At 49.1% G+C, this 18,121-nt stretch overlaps 1 protein-coding gene across 2 annotated transcripts in view; it reads right to left on the reverse strand.

Moving 5' to 3' along the window:
- Window positions 1–1,064: 1,064 nt before the first annotated feature.
- Window positions 1,065–18,121, reverse strand: part of LOC138581414 (cytochrome P450 2D15-like) — a 703,698-nt gene continuing 686,641 nt past the window's right edge. Inside the window, exon 9 of one of the 2 annotated variants that reach the window (XM_069652729.1) lies at window positions 1,065–3,770. In XM_069652729.1, coding sequence (XP_069508830.1) covers window positions 3,592–3,770 — 179 coding nt within the window. In that variant the 3' untranslated portion in view covers window positions 1,065–3,591. Of the gene's footprint in view, window positions 3,771–3,930; window positions 4,011–18,121 lie in introns of those variants that run through there. The other variant, XM_069652730.1, reaches the window with a different exon arrangement.

Here is an 18,121-nt window from a genome sequence, read left to right on the forward strand (position 1 = left end):
TGACGGTTGGGGAATGGTGACATCATTATGGAAGTGTACGGAGTTGGCGAATGAGCCGAATGCTCGGGAAATGCAGGAATCATTGCTTGCGAGGTCTAAACAAGCCAAACTTTCAGGAGTTGCAAGAATCGGGAGGCTTAAACAATGCGGCTGTATCGTGTCAAGAGTGAGAAATGATGGGGATTTCCAAGTAAGGAACCCAAAGGCGTGAGTCTGCGTGTTCAGGACGCAGCGTAACGTTCATTGAGGAATAGTACGGCACACAGAAGTTGAGTGTCCGCTGTGTTGTACTGTGGCGGGACGTTCAGGTAGCGGTCTACCCAGCGAAGGGAAAGTATGCGATGCCCCGTTGGAGTACTACTTATGCATTCTGAGCGGCATGTAGAGGGAATAAGTCTATGTATTGTAAATGCAACGCATACTTGGAGATCTATCATTCTCCCCACCGAAGGAGGAACGGTGAGGGGGCCGAGGTGCTGTTTGGTTGTCTAAAAACTGATGGACAGACCACTGAGATGGTGACGGGTTATCTTCTAAGGATTCAAGGAGAAGGGACTTAAGTATCCTTTTGTGATATTATCCTTGTGTGTTGCGCCACTGATATTTGGTGTTTTAAGAGTGGATTGTTACACTTTGATGATTTGTAGATACATAGGAGGTGACATTGACGTCTTTGAAGATATGAAGATATGTGGTCAGGAGCAAAAGTTGCAGACTGTTAACCTGGTTGACATTTTTCTTATACCAGTAACACATGTACAGCACCAACTAAGTCATTAACTCTCAGAAGACTGCTTTGGAAAAAAACACTGGCAAGCTCTTCGGGTGCAAAAGCCTGATGATAAGGCTTGAAAGAACTAGCTCAAAGAGATCCCAAGAGGATGTGTTTTAGGCGGGGAGTGGTATGAAGTGGATGGGAATGGCGAGGCATTAGCATGGAAATGAGCAGTCAATGGGTGGTTAAAAGAAAAAATAACACCTAGAAGCTTTGTGTCCGACTAGCTGTAATTTCTGCTTATAGGTGGTGCTTTAGCCAACCAATAAAAGCAACAGCCAAAACTAACTAGTATGCGATATCCTGGATAAACCAATGTATTTTATTTTGTCAAAATCAGAAGTCTCTAGAAGTGGTTCATGTTCACACTTTCTCCTCAAAAAAGCTGTTCTCATGGTACTGCTCCATATGTGATTATATTTATAAGAATAATAAGAACAGTGACCATTCATATATAGCACATCACAAAGTGTATTTGTCTCTTTGCTTACTTATGGCAATTTAATTCAATGCAACTTCCCAGGATACCCTGTCGTAGCAAAGAATCGTGACATCATTTTCAGTAATGTCATTGTGATATCAATACACAATCAGCAGGCAAGATAGTTCAGAGGGTTGAGTGCTCGCTGCTGCGATCTATGGGAGATCTGAACGTCACAATTTCGAATCCCTGCAAGGCCAACTCAGACTTTCATCCTTCTGAGATTGGTAAATGAGTACCAACTCCAGTTGGGTAATATTGTATGTAAGTATGATCTCTGTAAAGCGCTTTGGCGAAAGTGCTATATAAATAACATATTAACATAGCACATTACATATGCAAATTAGGAGGGGACCTGTGTGTTTTTCGCTGCAAAGGGCCTTACAAATCCTAGATCCGGGCATGTGTGGAACCCATCATTAGCGCTCACAGGTAACTTTGTGGAACACTATTTTCAATGTTCATATTTTCCTCTTTGGGATAACGTACACATTGCATATTTAAATGAAGCAACATTCCTTAGTCACAAAGAAAGGATGCCATGTTACAGGAGACAGAGTAAAACTCAATGTTATTTGTTCCTGAGTCCTTTGGCGATAGTTGGTCACCGAAGGGATGACACAGATTTTTGTATTTTTAGTTCTGGATCAAAGTGTTATCTACTGAGACAAAACTACTGGAACGTAAGTATTTGCTACAGGGGAGATGTCATATGTGGAGGAGGCCCATACACCCAGGAGTCCTCTGGATAGCTACTACATGTCAATGGGTATGCCATAAACTGCATACATTTCACCCATTGCCAGCTTATGCCTGCTGCAGCAGTTTCCTCACATATTTACAATTAGAGATATGGGTCACTCCCATTTTTAGGCGTAGTTAAGCAAAGCTCTTGAAGTGATTTGAGTAGGGTCCTGGTGTCACTCAGCTAACCTGTCATGCAGAACGAGTGCCTCATGGTGAGAGCTTTGTTAGCGTAGTGGCCATTTTGTAGAAGAGTGTGGAACTGTTTAATTCAGTGACAGTGTTGTTGAATGTTGGTCCTAGGAGCTTATTTTGCTGACATGTTCTATACAATGTTGTGCTGTGGAGATATTCTGACAAAAATATATCAAAGCACAGCATGTATTTATGAATATTTTGAGTGACTATTCCATTCATAACCTGCATTATGGCTTCCCTGACGAAGGTTGTGACCGCAGCATGTGCTGGTATAATTTACAATCACATAAGTCACAAAATGTTTTACTAATCACAATCTTACATCATTTGACCACTTCTAATTGGGATGGCTAAAAAGAGTTTGCATGCACAATGTAAGTGCGATGTTGATTGAATACATAGTGGCGAACAGGCACTCATCGTATTTCCTGGAACACTAGTTTTGGATATTTAGAGTGTGTTATAGATTATCCCCAAGAGCGGAGTTAGAAACGCAGCAGAACCATGGCCAGCAGAATCCTCACTAGATTTCATTTTCATAACTTCATTTCAACTACTGTTTTTATCTCCCTTTGAAGAGATGGCTGGTTCGTATGCCGAGACATTTTAATTGTGCAATCACAATTAAACTTCTTCTTGGATAATTGGAAAGCTGGTGGCACTCATTTGGCCCAACACTTATTTACCACGTTCGTTTTGTTTGAGGCATTTATTTGTTGCATACGTCACAGCTGTTCATGACTCCATTGAATGAGAGCCACATTCAGCCAGCAGGATTGCAATAAGAATAGCTTCGGGCAACCAGAGGAGACGTTTCCATGACTTCTTTTATGCTGTGTCAATCCCTGGCAGAGGTCCTCTCTAGGCCCACATGTAGGCCTAGTAGGCGATTCCTGTGCATTGCACTTGTCCCGGGACTTGATTGAGGTCCAGCAGAGGCGGCATGGGCTTATAGGACAAGAGCAATATCCATCCCATGCTGATTGACACAAAGGAAGGGTGGTGTGTGGTGGCAGGGCAATGCTAGCTTTCTAGTGCATCAAGACCTACCATGCTCTGTATTTTTGCAGTCATGAGAGACCTGATTTCTATATTCCTAATTGAGACGTAGTGTGCAGTGTCCAGGTGTTTTGAAAGGGAGACAATTATGACTATACTGGATCAAGGGCAAAGGTGTCAAATGTTTTGTTCATCGGAATGGTCAGAGGAGAAAAGAACTTGTGGTACAGTCCCCCTAAATTAATTTCTTTGCTTTCACCCTGTTTGTTAACTCTCCATTATACAGATAAACTGTGTAAAAAGGTTCCTTCTTGGTACATACAGTATTGACGATAGTGCTAAATGTTAACCAACGCAAACGTGGACAGAATCAGAAGATGATATATGGATGTATTCATCTCAGCTGGGCACAGATCTGGTAGGGAAGAGGAGACTGCGTCAGTGCGAAGAAAGAATCCTCACGTGGCCTGGCCTGCTTTGCTGGGATACTGAAGGTGAAACGCTGAAGGAGGGCTGTGAAAAAGAGGAAAAGTTCCATCCTGGCCAACTGCTCTCCCAAGCACACGCGGCGACCTGCAGTAGAGGAGCAACAGAAGAGAAGATGGTATTTGGGTTTGCCATATTTCATGTGCATTATTGGTCAGGTCATGAAATACACTGAATAAAGAACCTTGACAATAAAAACATTAGAAGTGAAGCCTTTATAACAAAGCATTCATTCATTTGCTCACCACTAGACTCATTCAACTTAGTTGCAGATTCTTACTGGAGCAGAAGCTTGTCTGAAAGTACAAACGTGAAAACCATCAAGAACTAAAATAAAATGGAGAGAGGGTTGTCATGAGGTGCCAACATGTCAGAAAATTACTGGCATCGCTGAAATAATTGGAAAAGCATTATTACATAATGCTTTGGGATAGATGGCATACTTTCCCAATTCTATTTCCACCATTCCATACAAAGATCTAGCGAGAAATCCTGTGAAGAAATAATAGACCCATTACACAATCCTCTAATCCGTGCAAATACATCTTGCATAAAAAACATCTAATGAGTAAAGCTTCATTCTCTTTAGCTGATTTGTAGCTCTATTTCAATGTCCTGTTTCATTTTCCATTTGCCGACTTCATTCTCGTGGTGGGAATTCAAATTGGCTCATTGTAGTTCTGGTGCTCTGGTGGAACTATGTCTTCTTACTGAGGCAAAGCATTGCTCTCTAGTCATCAATGTAGTCATACTGTTGATTGTTCCTAGTAAATGTAAAAATCTTGTTTCTAATAATGGCACAAAGGCAGGTATTTTGGCCCTCGTTTCTAATGTATTTTTACTGCAGAAAGAAACATGGTTAACAAAAAAATGCTTAGACTGCCAGAATGCATCTCAGTAGTATAAGATAATACCTTTCATCACCAATAAAGCTTGACAGGTGGGAACGCCCCGTTAGCCTGGAAGTCCCACCATAGCGCGAGTCCTGCTCCAGAGGGAACATCACGCGGGTGACCTGGTAGTCCATGCTAGCGGAAGGCCTATCCCGAAAGTGCGGTAGTGGTGGTGGTGGTTAACCAGAGCTTGGGCCCTAGCGGTTGTGTTACCCCACATGTGAGATCATAGGTGCTACCTGTGAGGCCCCCACAAAGCCTGTAGTCCTGAGGATGCCTCCTGTGGCCCCCTGGAAGTCCAAACATGATGGGTGACCTATTCCAGAGGGGTCCTAGTGTGCTTCACCTGACTCGCCTCTTTTAGGTTATGGGTATGTGGCATGACCATTCTGACCTGGATGTCCACCCAAAGATCCGGAAGTGCGTTGGAGATGATGTCTGTGTGAGGCCAGCATTAGGGGTGTGGCGTGAAGGGTGTATATATACAGAGAGTGTTTGGGAGGGAGATGCACGCCACTACTGAAGCCAAGGGAAAACCTGCTTGCGCAGCACCCGCAATACCCAGAGTTATGGAAAGGTGTTGAAGACTTGGGTATCTTACTGGCCAGGTTGTTAAGCCATGTCTGAACGTGTAGCTGTACAGATGTTAAATAGATCTATAATGCTTTGGAACCGGTAGGGTCTGGACTGGGTTAAAGAGGGTATTTAGTATTGAGCGGGGTTGTGCGTTGAAAGCCTAGCAGGTATATTAAGATTTTGCGAAAAGAAAAAAATGGGTATAACAATTTATATTAATCGGTATATATACACATTTTAAAAATAATATATTAATAATGATAAAAATATGTATATACAATTAATTCATTCATTAATTAAAAATAATAATAATGTGGTAAAGGGCGCGTTAGTTCTAGAATTTGTGCATCAATGCATGTGTTCTCTGAAAAGGCTAGGTTGTGGTGCCCTGGTTGTACGGCATGGGGACTCTGCTCACACCATCTAATGCAGGGCTCTGGACTATGTAAACTGTGTAAGCCACAGTCTGCAGGTATTTATAGCTGCTGCTGGTTCTGGCTGTGAAACAAGGCCGTGATGTAACATGCTCAGGTAACAGGGAGTGCAAAACGTCTGTGTTCTTACTATGATTTGGTTTTTAAAAAACAGCTGACAGAATTACAAGTGCGTCCCTGGAAATATACGTGGAAGCATTCCTTGAGCTCAAAGTGAAACCACAGCTCAGTGCACATCGCACAGGATGTACGTAGGTCTAGAACCATCTGGATAATTACTTAAAACGGAAACAGAAGATGTTGTACAAGATGATGCTCCAGTACCTTTTTCTCAGGAAGAGGTAAAAGCCAGCCAATTCAAAAAAGTATAAATACGGGGGGGCGGGCTTGCCTGGTTTTCAAGCATTCAAAATCCTGCAGACGTTGGTGAGCACACTGGTTGTTAGAGACAAGGCAGGATCTTCCAGAACATGAAGTAAGTGTTTGCAGACCCTTTCAGAAAAGGTGTAACACCAGATACCTTGTTAAAATACTGGCTGTTTTATGTATTTTATTTAATGCAGCACCATGTTTTTATGATGCTGTAAATTATTCCCCAGTAAACATGCCATGTGATGTCTTTTCAGGCTTTATTATTATTTATAGTTTGCTATGTTATAAAAACTGTGGCTTTTGTTATGTTTAACAGAGTTTGAGAGTCAGCCCTTTTAAAATAAAACAGATGCTGCTGGTAATACGCTGTTAGAGAGGATTTTAGCTTGATGCCCTCTAATATGTATTTTACCACTAACATCTGTTTTTATATTAATTTAACATCCAGTCTTTTTGTGCGCAGAGCGCTGATGGCTTTACATTGGGGCCTGTCTTGTGCGCCGGGCTGTAGTGGTAGCCACCAGCACATGCTGTTTAGCATTTTATTTTTAATTGCTATCAACAAGGGCTGGTGGCTCCCACTCCAGCCCGGAGCACAAGGCAGGCCCCAGTGTAAAGCCATCAATGCTCTGTACACAAAAAACCCCATTGTATGTTACATTTAAAATAAAACATGTAGGCTTAGGGTCCAGAAGCCTTCACACGGCTTCCCTGCTCTTTCTATTTGCATGATGCTAATGGCTCTGATTGCCATCTGTTCTCTGGTGCCAGAGAACTGCAAAATTAGATTCCCAACTCCCCGCCACCAGAGTCATGAAGGCAATCAGAGCCATTAATAGCATGCATTTAGTTTGAGTGGGAAAGCCACGTGTAGCTCAATGGTTTCCCTGCTCTCTCTAATTGTATGCTGCTAAGGGCTCTGACAGCAAGTGGGACTTAGGTGCCTGAGGGGCTGTGAATCTAATTTCACAGCTCCCCCTGTCCCTTTTAAAACCAATAAATAAATAAAAATAAAACGCTGCATGTCGTGTTCATTTTAAATATGAATGCAAGGGTGAACAGAAGCAGATTGTGCCTCTGTTCACTCTTGCATTCCCATTAAAATAAACATGGTTTTCCGCATTTATTTTACTATGAATGCAAGGGTGATAATAAGTGGATTGTGCCTCTGTTCACCCTTGCATTCTCATTAAAATAAACACGGTCTGACGCGTTTATTTTAATATGAATGCAAGCATAAACAGAAGCAGATTGTGGCTCTGTTCACCTTTGCATTCCCATTAAAATAAACATGGTTTGCCGTGTTTATTTAAATATGAATGCAAGGTTGAAAAGAAGCGGATTGTGCCTCTGTGTTTAATTTTTCTTTTCTTCTCAATGGCAATGTTCTAAATAATATTTAAAAAAATTGTGCAATTTCTTTCATGCTGCCTCTTTCCAAACTCCACACTGTACATCAATTCCACTTTAACCCTTTAAGTGCCATGGGTATTTCCCCCCAGTGCCAGGGCCTTTTTTGGTGATTTTGGTATGTGGCCATTCAATGTCTTGTAACTTTTTTGTTACATGAGTTATCTGGGCCAAATTTGGCTCCTTTTTTTCCCACATGTAGGCGGTCGTAACGCAACCCAGGAATCCTAGGTTGCTGTAGGGGGGTGAGAGGAAAATAAGTAAAAAGGGGGAACATTTTAGGTTTTTTCAAAAAATACCAATAACATGATGTACAAAGAAGCCTGTGTTTTTTTCCTTGTAAGAGCTAGGAACGAATGGTTTGCTGTGCTGAATTCCCCAATTTCCTGGCTTTCACGAACAGGTTGAGTGGAAACAAAAACAAATTATTTTGATGTGGTTATCAACTGTTTTGTGAGAGGTAGAAGATTTTGGCCATTTTTGCCAATTGGACATGCATGGACGGAATGGGAGAAAAGGGCAGGAAAGCCGAAAAGGAGGACAGAAAGGCATATATTTCTGAAAAGTAGACAAAATTCCAAGTTTAGGAAGGGGTGATTTGCGTAGGTCAGGCAAACACTAGGTAGGGGAAAATGCCATAGATTGGGGAAAAAGCCGGAAAATGACCGAAAAAAGGTATGTGTTGGACATGGTTGGCTTGGTACGGCAATGGCTTCTATGAATTTTCAGAAAAGCAATGCTCCGCTACATTCCTCCGACTCTTGCAGTTAGGAAAGCACACATTTTTTGTAGTGTTTTACAAAACAAGCAATATCCCAAGCCAAACACTGAGCCATGGTACACAGGAGTTTTACGCTCACGGCCTGAACGGACGCATTTAGCATGTGTAAATCGGGAAAACCAATGTGGTGAGGAATGGCAAGCACACATTTTTTGAAAGAGCACAGGCATACCTTTTCAAGGGTAGGTGACTTGTGCAGGTTACAAAAGTGTATGGTGCCTAAAGCAGCGACTAAATGTAGGACACATTTGGGAAATGAAAGGGTTGTGTGACAAAGGGCACCAGCAAATGGGTCAACACGTTATGAAAACCACACAAACACAACAAATGTTATACCTTCCCGCGTTCCCACACGTGTGCCGATGAAAACGGTACCTCACATGTGTGGGTGTACCTACCTGGGCGCCAAGGAGAAAAACTAAAACACAGGTAACCCCAAGTCTGTTTCGACACCTGAATCTGACACTTTCTCCAGACAAGCACAACACACAGATATGGGCCTCGGGTGTCCAAACCACCAAGGAAAACAGGGAACCCCATGCATTTCCGAAAAGAGGACACCCGTGGGAATCCACAGAGGTATGGTTTGCGCAAATCGGCCCAGAATTTATTACCCAGACACCCTTGCAAATTCCGAAATGTGGGAAAAGGAACAAGTTACTTACCTGTAACTGTTGTTCTCCAGCATGGGTCTGGCATGGATTCACATGCTCATGAATATTCCCCGTCGTCAGGCTGGGAATCCTCGGTAAAGAAAAAACCAGTATCAGTTTCGTTTCTGATCTGTCTTTAGTAGTAATAACCAATCACTGGTCTCTGCGTCATACTGACCACAGCCAATGACTGCCCTCTACCTAAGCACCGCCTCTGGCAGCCATCTTCAGATTTGGAAGCACGTGAAGTGGCAGTATGACCAAGTGAAGAGCCGCAGAGGGGTAGGCGGGAGGGTTCGCATGTGAATCCATGCCAGACCCATGCTGGAGAACAACAGTTACAGGTAAGTAACTTGTTCCTTCTCCAGCATGGGGTCTGGCATGGATTCACATGCTCATGAATAAAGAATACATAGCAGTACACACATGCACAACCACGGGAGGTGGCAAAGGCTCAACATTAAGCATTACATCAAACTCAACATTAAGCACCTTACCTCCTCACCAGGCTCACCTCAGGTGAACAGGTTGCGCAGCACTGCTTGGCCGACCCTGGACTCCTCCCTGGAATCCCGATCGACGCAGTAGAATTTCGTGAAGGTGTGCGTCGACCTCCACGTAGCAGCCCTGCATATGTCCAGCAGGGGCACACCAGATAGGAACGCCGTGGTAGCTGCGATCGCTCTGGTGGAGTGGGCTCTCGGACGGCCAGGCAGCGGTCGATTTGCCAACCGGTGACAGTACATGATACAGCCGGAGAGCCATCTGGAAATGGAAGCATTCGAGAGAGCCTTCCCCTGATTGACAGGTCCAAAGTTCACAAAAGGTTGTGACGTCTTCCGAAAACACTTCGTGCGGCCTACGTAGAACTTCAGCGCTCTAGCCACATCCAGCGAGTGCAAAGTCCTCTCAGCCGGCGACGAAGGCGACGGGAAGAACACAGGCAACACCAAGGGTCCGTTGAGATGGAAGTCCGACGGTACCTTGGGCATGAAGGAGGGGTGCGTCCTGAGCACTACCCTCGTGTCGTGAAAAGTCAAGTACGGGGCCTTGCAGGAAAGGGCCTGGATCTCTCCCACCCGTCGTGCGGAGGTGATGGCCACAAGAAACGCTGTTTTCCACGACAGAAACTTCAACGGGGCCGAGTGCAGAGGCTCGAACGGAGGTCCCATGAGCTTGGTCAGCACCACGTTGAGCTCCCACGCCGGGGCCGGAGCCTTCACCGGCGGGAACGATCTGAACAGTCCCTTCATGAACTCTTTCAACAGACGATGAGACCACAAGGACGTCCGGCCCGTGGTTCTGGTGTATCGGGAGATCGCAGCAAGATGAATCTTGATGGACGCGTGTGCCAGTCCAGCTTTGGCCAGCGTCAGCAGGTACGGCAGTACTTGGGGAGCCGTAATCCGTAGAGGGTTAATCTTCTGTGCGTGGCACCAGACAGAGAACCTCTTCCATTTGTGTCCGTAGCATTTAAGAGTCGAGGACGCCCTGGCCTTTGCAAGAACCTCTCTGCAGTCGGCCGGTATGTCGTATCCTCCAAACTCTAGCGCTGCAGGAGCCAGGCCTGCAAGTTCAGCGATTTCGGGTCGTGGTGGAGGATGGCGCCTCCTTCCCTGGAGAGTAGATCCGCGTCCACCGGCAGCTTGATTGGCGGGGACGCTGACAAGTCCAGAAGGTCCGGGAACCATATCTGCCTCGGCCACGCAGGTGCGACGAGGATCATCCTGCACCGTGACCTCTTGAGCTGGTTGACGAGCCGGATTAGCACCGGCAAAGGAGGGAACGCGTAGAGGAACAGGCCCTCCCAGGGGAACGAGAAAGCATCGCCCATGCTCCTCGCCTGGGGAAACCTGCTGGCGAACCTCAGGCACTTGGAGTTCGTCGCCGTCGCGAACAGGTCGATCTGGGGTGTGCCCCACTGTCGGAAGAGGCGATCCACTAGATCCTGCCGTAGCTCCCACTCGTGGCACGAGCGCAGCTCCCTGCTGAGCGAGTCGGCGATGGTGTTTTTTATCCCTGCCAGATGAAACGGCACCAGAAATATCCTTTGGGCGACGGCCCAATGCCACAGGTCCTGAGCCTCCTTGGACAGTGCTGGGGACCTGGTTCCGCCCTGTTTCCTGATGTAAAACATGGTGGTGGTGTTGTCGGTGAAGATCCTCACCACCTTGCCCTTGAGGGACGGAAGGAAGGACCTGAGGGCCCAAAACACTGCACGGAGCTCCAGGACGTTGATATGTAGGGATTTCTCCGTCGGGAGCCAAAGGCCTCTTGCGTGCAGATTTTCGGTGTGCGCTCCCCACCCTTCCAGGGAGGCATCCGTGGTCACTGTCTCCTGGTGGGCTGGGGTCTGGAAGTCCATGCCCGCCGTCAGATGCGCGCGGGTGCCCCACCACCGGATCGCTCGTCGGAAACTCTCGTCGAGTGTGATCCTTTCCTCGAAGCTGCCCGTCGTTTGGATCCAGCGCGCGTCCAGGAACTCTTGCAACGGGCGCATCCGGAGCCTGCACATGGGAATGAGGTAGATGCAGGAAGACATCATTCTGAGGAGGGACTTGATGGACCTCACCTTGGCCGCGTCGGCCACCAACATCCGCTGCACCTTGCCCAGGGTGGTCCTGGTCCTCTCCTCCGACGGGGAGGCCAGAAGGGACACTGTGTCGAGCCTCGCTCCCAGAAACAGAGCGTCTTGCGCGGGTACCAGGTGGGATTTGGCGTAGTTCACGGAGAATCCCAAGTCCGTGAGAAGTTGGACGGTCCTTGCCGTGTGAACCACGGCGAGCTCCCTTTTCTTGGCTCGGATGAGCCAGTCGTCCAGGTAGGGGTAGACGTGGATCCCTTCGCGGCGCAGCTGCGCCGCCACCGGTGTGAGGCACTTGGTGAACACCCTGGGTGCCGACCGTAGTCCGAAGGGGAGGGCTTTGAACTGGTAATGACGCCCTTGGACCACAAACCTGAGGAATTTTCGGTGCCCCTTTAGGATGGGAATATGGAAGTAGGCATCCTCCAAATCCAACGACGACAGGAAGTCTCCTTCCTCCAGCTGACCCAGGACGTGCTGGAGGGTGACCATCCGGAACTTTTGCGCCTTGATGAACTTGTTCAGACGTCGCAGGTCCAGGATGGGGCGCCATCCCCCTGTCTTCTTCTTCACGAGGAAGTATCTCGAGTAAACTCCGGAGCCCCGAAGCCTCTCTGGGACGAGTTCGATGGCGGCCTTCCTGAGCATCGCCTTTACCTCCAGGAGAAGTTGAGGGACGTGAAGTTCTTTCCTGGCCACGGGGGGGACGCGCGGACACCTTCTTTGAAACTCGAGCGCGTGGCCCCGGGCCAAGGCGTCCAGCACCCACCGGTCGGTGGAGATGGACTCCCACACGCTGACGAAGCTCGCCAGCCGGCCTCCCACCGGGGTGCTTCGGTGGGGGCCCGACCCCACGGCCTGTTCAATCCTGCTTCGACGAGGCTTTGCCGCCTTGACCTCCTTGGCGACGACGGCGGGGTCCGCCAGACTTGCCTCGTCCTCTGTAGGCCTCCTGAGACGACGAACGGGCCGCTTGACGGTAGGTGGAGAAACCGCCGCCGGAACCTTTGGAGGCGCCCTTGCCTCCGCTGCTCCGAAAGGGCGTCCGTCGTTGTTGCAGAACTCAAGGGCCCGGGCCGTCTCGGTGTCCGCTTTAATGGCCTGAAGGGAATCGTCCACTGTTTTCCCAAACAGGTTGTTCCCATCGAAGGGCATGTCCAGGACTCTGGTCTGAACGTCTTGACGGAAGTCCGTAGCCTTGAGCCATCCACGCCGCCTAAGGCAAACGCCGTTGCCCAACTGGCGGAACCCAGTGTCGGCGATGTCCGTCGCAACGGTAATGGCGTGGTCCGAAGCCACCTCACCTTCCTGCAGGATCTCCAGGGCCTCTGCCCTCTTGTCGTCCGGCAAGAAGTCCAGCAGGGGAGCCAGTTTGTACCAGAGCTCCCTGTCGTAGCGGGCCACGATAGCCAAGGCGTTGGCCGCTTTAATCGTCGTCGCTGCAGACGAGATGACTCTGCGTCCCATAGCGTCCAATTTCTTTCCCTCGCCGTCCGGTGGGGAAGTCGATGTGGAGGCCGCACCCCCCCCCGCTTTTTTCCTGGCCGCCGCAGAGACGACGGAGTCCGGGGTAGGCTGCGCCCGGAGGCACAGGGGGGCCGTGTCCGGGACCCGGTACTTTTTCTCGTACCGGTCTCTTCTAGCTGGCGTCGTGGAAGGGTTCTTGAGGAGGGTGAGGCCCTCATCCCAAATGTCGTCCAATAGAGGCACTGCGAGGACCGTCTTCCTCTTGGCCTCGCGCCGCTGATAAAGGAAACCTTCCTTCTTCTTCTCCTCAGGGCAGAGTTGGAAAAGCTCGGATGCCCTGGTGATCATGGAGTGGACCGATCCAATCTCGTCGGGCGGAGAAGCCCTGGTGGGAGGCGACAACGGTACATCCTCGTCGTATACCTCGTCGTCCGTACCCGTCGCTGCCGTGTCAGTCCCCGTATCATCCCCTCGGGTGGACGGGGAGGAGGGCTGGAAGGGGCGCGACGGCTGAAAAGGAGGCGGAGGGTGGATCCTTCTTTTCTTGGTAGGGGGAACACCAGAAGGTCCCGGTTCTGGGTCCCCCGACGGGAGAGGTTCCGTCGGCAACGGTAGTCTCGTCCTTATCTCTGAGCATAAGGACTGTATAGCCAACAAAATGGCCGCCGAGTTGTCTCGCGGCGCTGGCAGAGGGGAATCCGACGGGCTCCAGGGATCCAGAGGATCCATCCCGACGGGCCGGTCTTCTTCCACGCCGAGGCCGTGGCTTAAGACCTCGACCAGCTCCTCCTCCGAGGTTGAGGCCGAATCTACGACGACGCCCTGCCCCCCCTTTTTCTTCCCCACAGGGGATTTCACGGGGGTCCTATCGATGGGCACAAAAGAGGACTCCCTCCGAGGTGGCAGGGAGACTCTGAGCCCCGAGGTCGCCACCACTGGTGGAGCCTCCACAGGCTGAGCCAGGGCCGCCGCAACAGTTTCGATAGAGGGCCTGGCCGGATGGATTAAGGCCTTCACCACCTTAGGTGCGCTCACCGCCTTATCCTTGAGGGGGGGACACTGCCTCGCTCCCCCTCCGCCTTCGAGCTCGACCGGGGCCTCTCCAGGAGCCTCGCCGGGTGCTCGGCCTTCCTCTTACCCGACCCAGAGCGTTGGCTCGTGGTTGATGGTGCCGGGGAGGTTGCGCCCAGCCTGGCGCCCGTAGAGCCCGACCGTTCGGCGCTCCCGGTGCCAGCGGACTCGCGGTGCTTGGCCTTATGTTGGACCCCCGTCGCCGGGGCGTCCTCAAAGGTCTTAGAAGACCGCTCGGATTTCTTCCTCTTCTTCTCGCCGGACGGGCTCTTCCCTTCCAGCCAGTTGGCGAGACGTTGATGGCGGTCCTTCATGGTCCGCTCCGACATGTTGCCGCAAAACGCACAGTCCTTCTCCACGTGCGTCTTGTCCTCATGTAGGCAGTAAAGACAAAAAGAGTGTTCGTCCTCCTTGAAGACGTTCTGCAGCTGGCATCCAGGGCAGACCCTGAACAGCTTTCCGGGCGTCGAGCTTCCCTTCTCCTGGGCCATGGCCGGGCCTGAGAAACTTCTGGAGTCCTCCAAAAGCGTAGCTCGACGAAATCTTCACCCTTGAGGGGCGCAGACGAATCCGACACGGGTCCCCGTTGATCGGATGGTGAGTCGGTGGAGCTTGAGGCTCTTTTGACCGAAAAAACGAAGTTTTTGAGAAAAAACGTGAAAAAAATAGCACTAACGCTCGAGAGCAATAGCACGAGGATCCCAACACATGAACGTGCGGTAAAAATCTGAAGATGGCTGCCAGAGGCGGTGCTTAGGTAGAGGGCAGTCATTGGCTGTGGTCAGTATGACACAGAGACCAGTGATTGGTTATTACTACGAAAGACAGATCAGAAACGAAACTGATACTGGTTTTTTCTTTACCGAGGATTCCCAGCCTGACGACGGGGAATATTCATGAGCATGTGAATCCATGCCAGACCCCATGCTGGAGAAAAAACGCATTTTCCACACATTTCACTCGGTGCACCCATCGAAACACTCCTCCAACAACAAATGGCCTACCGTCCCGCGTTCCCACAGGTGCCCCGATGAAAACTGTACCTCACATCTGTGGGTGCACCTACCTGGGCGCCAAGGGGAAAGCCTAAAACACAGGTGACCCCAAGTCTGTTTCGACACCTGAATTTGACACTTTCTCCAGACAAGCACAACATACAGATATGGGCCTCGGGTGTCCAAGCCACCACGGAAAACAGGGAACCCCATGCATTTCCGAAAAGAGGACACCCGTGGCAATCCGCAGAGGTATGATTTGCGCAAATCGTCCCAGAATTTATTTCCCAGAAGCCCCGGCAAAGTGCAAAATGTGCCGAAAAAAACCCACATTTTTCACTTTGTCGGGTGTTCCGGGTAAAACATTCTGGTCCGCTTTGCGCAAGTTCGACCTCTGTGGATTCCTACTGGTGCCCTCTTTTCAGAAATGCATGGGGTTCCCAGTTTTCCTTGGTGGCTTGGACACCCTATGCCCAAATCTGTAAGTTATCTCCCCAAACCCTTTTGTGGTTACCAGTGGGTTAGCCGTTTCCCTTTGCGGCTAGATTGGTGAACCCACACGTGTGAGGTACCGTTTTTTTGTTGGGACACCTGTGGGAATGCGGGAAGGTATGACATCTGTTGTTGGCTGTGTGTTTCGGTGGTTGGGCAGAGTGAAATGTCTGGAAATTGTGTTTTTCACCCCCAAATTTGGAATTTGCCAGAGGTTCTGGGTAGAAGATTCTGGGCCGATTTGCGCAAGGCAGACCTCTGTGGATTCCCACGGGTGTCCTCTTTTAGGAAATGCATGGGGTTCCCTGTTTTCCTTGCTGGCTTCGACACCCTAGGCCCAAATCTGTAGGTTGCCCACATGAACAAAATGGGCTGCGCCGAAAGGCTTGGGGTTACCAGCGGGTTACCCTTTTCCTTTTGCTTCCCCAGTAGATGCACCCACACATGTGAGGTACCGTTTGTGCCGGGACACCCATGGGAACATTGTTTAAAAGCGCAGACACTGAATGCCCCATTTCAACTTATGAATTAAAAATTGTGGGACAGGCCCCCCAGTGGGTGGGGCAGTAAGGTTTGGGCACCCTGGCGCCAGATTGGCACAACAATGTGCCCCTCTGCACCAAGGCAAGTTTTGTAAACAAAGAAAAAGGTACACTACACCTTAGGGCGGGCTGAGGGGCACCCTAAACCGCCAGGTAATTTTCTAATGTAATGGGGGGTGACCCTCTAACCCCCACACCAAATGCAAGGGGGGCATCTCATTCAGCCCTCCCCCGGGGAAGATAAGAGGGGGGCATCTCATGCAGCCGTCCCTGGGGTCAGAACCTCCCCTTTCCAAGCACACCACTTTTTCCTATATCCCTGGTGGCCTAGTGGGCCTCAGGGCCCCAAACCGCCTCCCACCTCCCCCCAGCCCTCGATTTTTTTTTACATTTTTTTATTTTTATTTTCACCCCTGGGGGCAGTGATCATCTGCCCCCAGGGGTCTCCAGCGCTGTGGCCCCATGCTTTGGGGCCACGGGGGGAAGGGGGCCGCTTACCTAGTCAGTAGCCACCCCTCCCCCCATGTCACAAACAGATCTCTATTGATACGGTGACATTGCTGCTCATGGATCGGGCGCTCCACGCCCGATCCGGGAGCGGAAATGCCACACAATGGATAGTGTTGGAAAGGGGAGAATCTCCCCTTTCCAACGACACCCTCCTCGATCTCCGGCTTGAAATACAGCCGGAGATCGAGGCTGACAAAGAAGGGCTCTTACCTTCTTTCGTCACTGCAGCAGCCGAAAATGGCTGCTGCAGTGATTTTACTTTCAGTTTCATGCCGACGTGCTTTGCGCACGCCGACGTGAAACTGAAGGTAATCCAGCCCCCTGGCAGTGAGGTGGGACCTCCCCCTCACATAGCCCGGGGGCTGGATTACTGTTTTGTGTGATCCAAGGTGCCAAAAAGGACAAGCTATCTCGTCCTTGGCACTGCGTATGCAATTCCAATGACGGGATATCTCGTCCTTGGCACTTAAGGGGTTAAATCACTTAAATGGCAGTGGTGCACCAAAAATACTGTTGGTAATGCAGTGCTTTTTAGTACATTAAGGGATTCACAGACACACTCTACAGTAGAAGGCTACCAGGGTAGCTCAGCAGGTTGAGAGACCGTTGCCGAGATATTATTTATTCAAAACTGGTTGTTAATCTTATGACTTTATGCAATTCCTTATGCAAAAAACAAGTGCTATAAAATGTGTTTGGCCAGGGGTTGGGTTGGACTTATATGCTTATATTCAGGGTGGAGGTGGGATTTCTGCCCCATGTAGTGAAAATCAAAAGTTGTCACTGATTATAATTTCTTAAAAACTGCTGTCAGCACAACAGAAGCATTTATTTGTATTAACCAGTTTGACAAGCATATAACATATTTATAAATATAAACTGTGATACAGCTCAATGGGGCACATAAATTACAGAGCATGTGTGGTAGCCCCACAAAAAAAAAAAACATTTCAAAGAAAACTAGTGAATGCAAGCAGCATTTTTACAGTCTGGAAATTACTTTTGTTTTTCCATGAAAGTGTGAAATGCCCGGCATGTAGAAAACCTGCTTTTAACAGTGATGCCCCTTCCCAGTTATATTCATGGCCCATTGATTTCTGTGGTGTCCCTTTCAGGCCAGAAGAAAGAAAACAAAGCAAACAGAGGCTGCAGACGAGCAAATGAAGGCCAGTGAAAGGAGCACTGCACAGGTTAGGTCCCCGAGCTCTGTGCTTCCCTCGGCAAAGTTGAGGACTTGGTTTAGCCTGGTCAGCGCTGAGGCTGGCCGGGTCCCAAGATCCAGCCAGACATCTGATGCCGGATCTCGGACCCGGCAAGAGCCGGCCCATTGGCCAGCACTGGCTTTGAGAGTTTTGGAAATGAATGAATCATTCAATTCCACACACAGGTGGGGCATTTCATCTTTAGCTGTTTGTTATGCTTCTTCAGGTTATATATAAAATGCAGGGGTGGAGTGTCATGCTACAAACCTGGTGAGAGTTCTTTGAGCCCTGAGCCCTGAGTTCTGGTTTAATTCATAAGTTGAAATGGGGCATTCAGTGTCTGCGCTTTTAAACAATGTTCTAATTTTTTTTTAAGAGCACATTTACAGCTTACCTTATCTGGCATTATGCGGTTCAACAAATGTTGTGGATTTTGAAGGCGCCACAAATTAGCAT

Source organism: Ambystoma mexicanum, chromosome 3p, assembly GCF_040938575.1.
Source record: "Ambystoma mexicanum isolate Mex_15411 chromosome 3p, UKY_AmexF1_1, whole genome shotgun sequence".
Lineage (NCBI taxonomy): Eukaryota > Metazoa > Chordata > Amphibia > Caudata > Ambystomatidae > Ambystoma > Ambystoma mexicanum.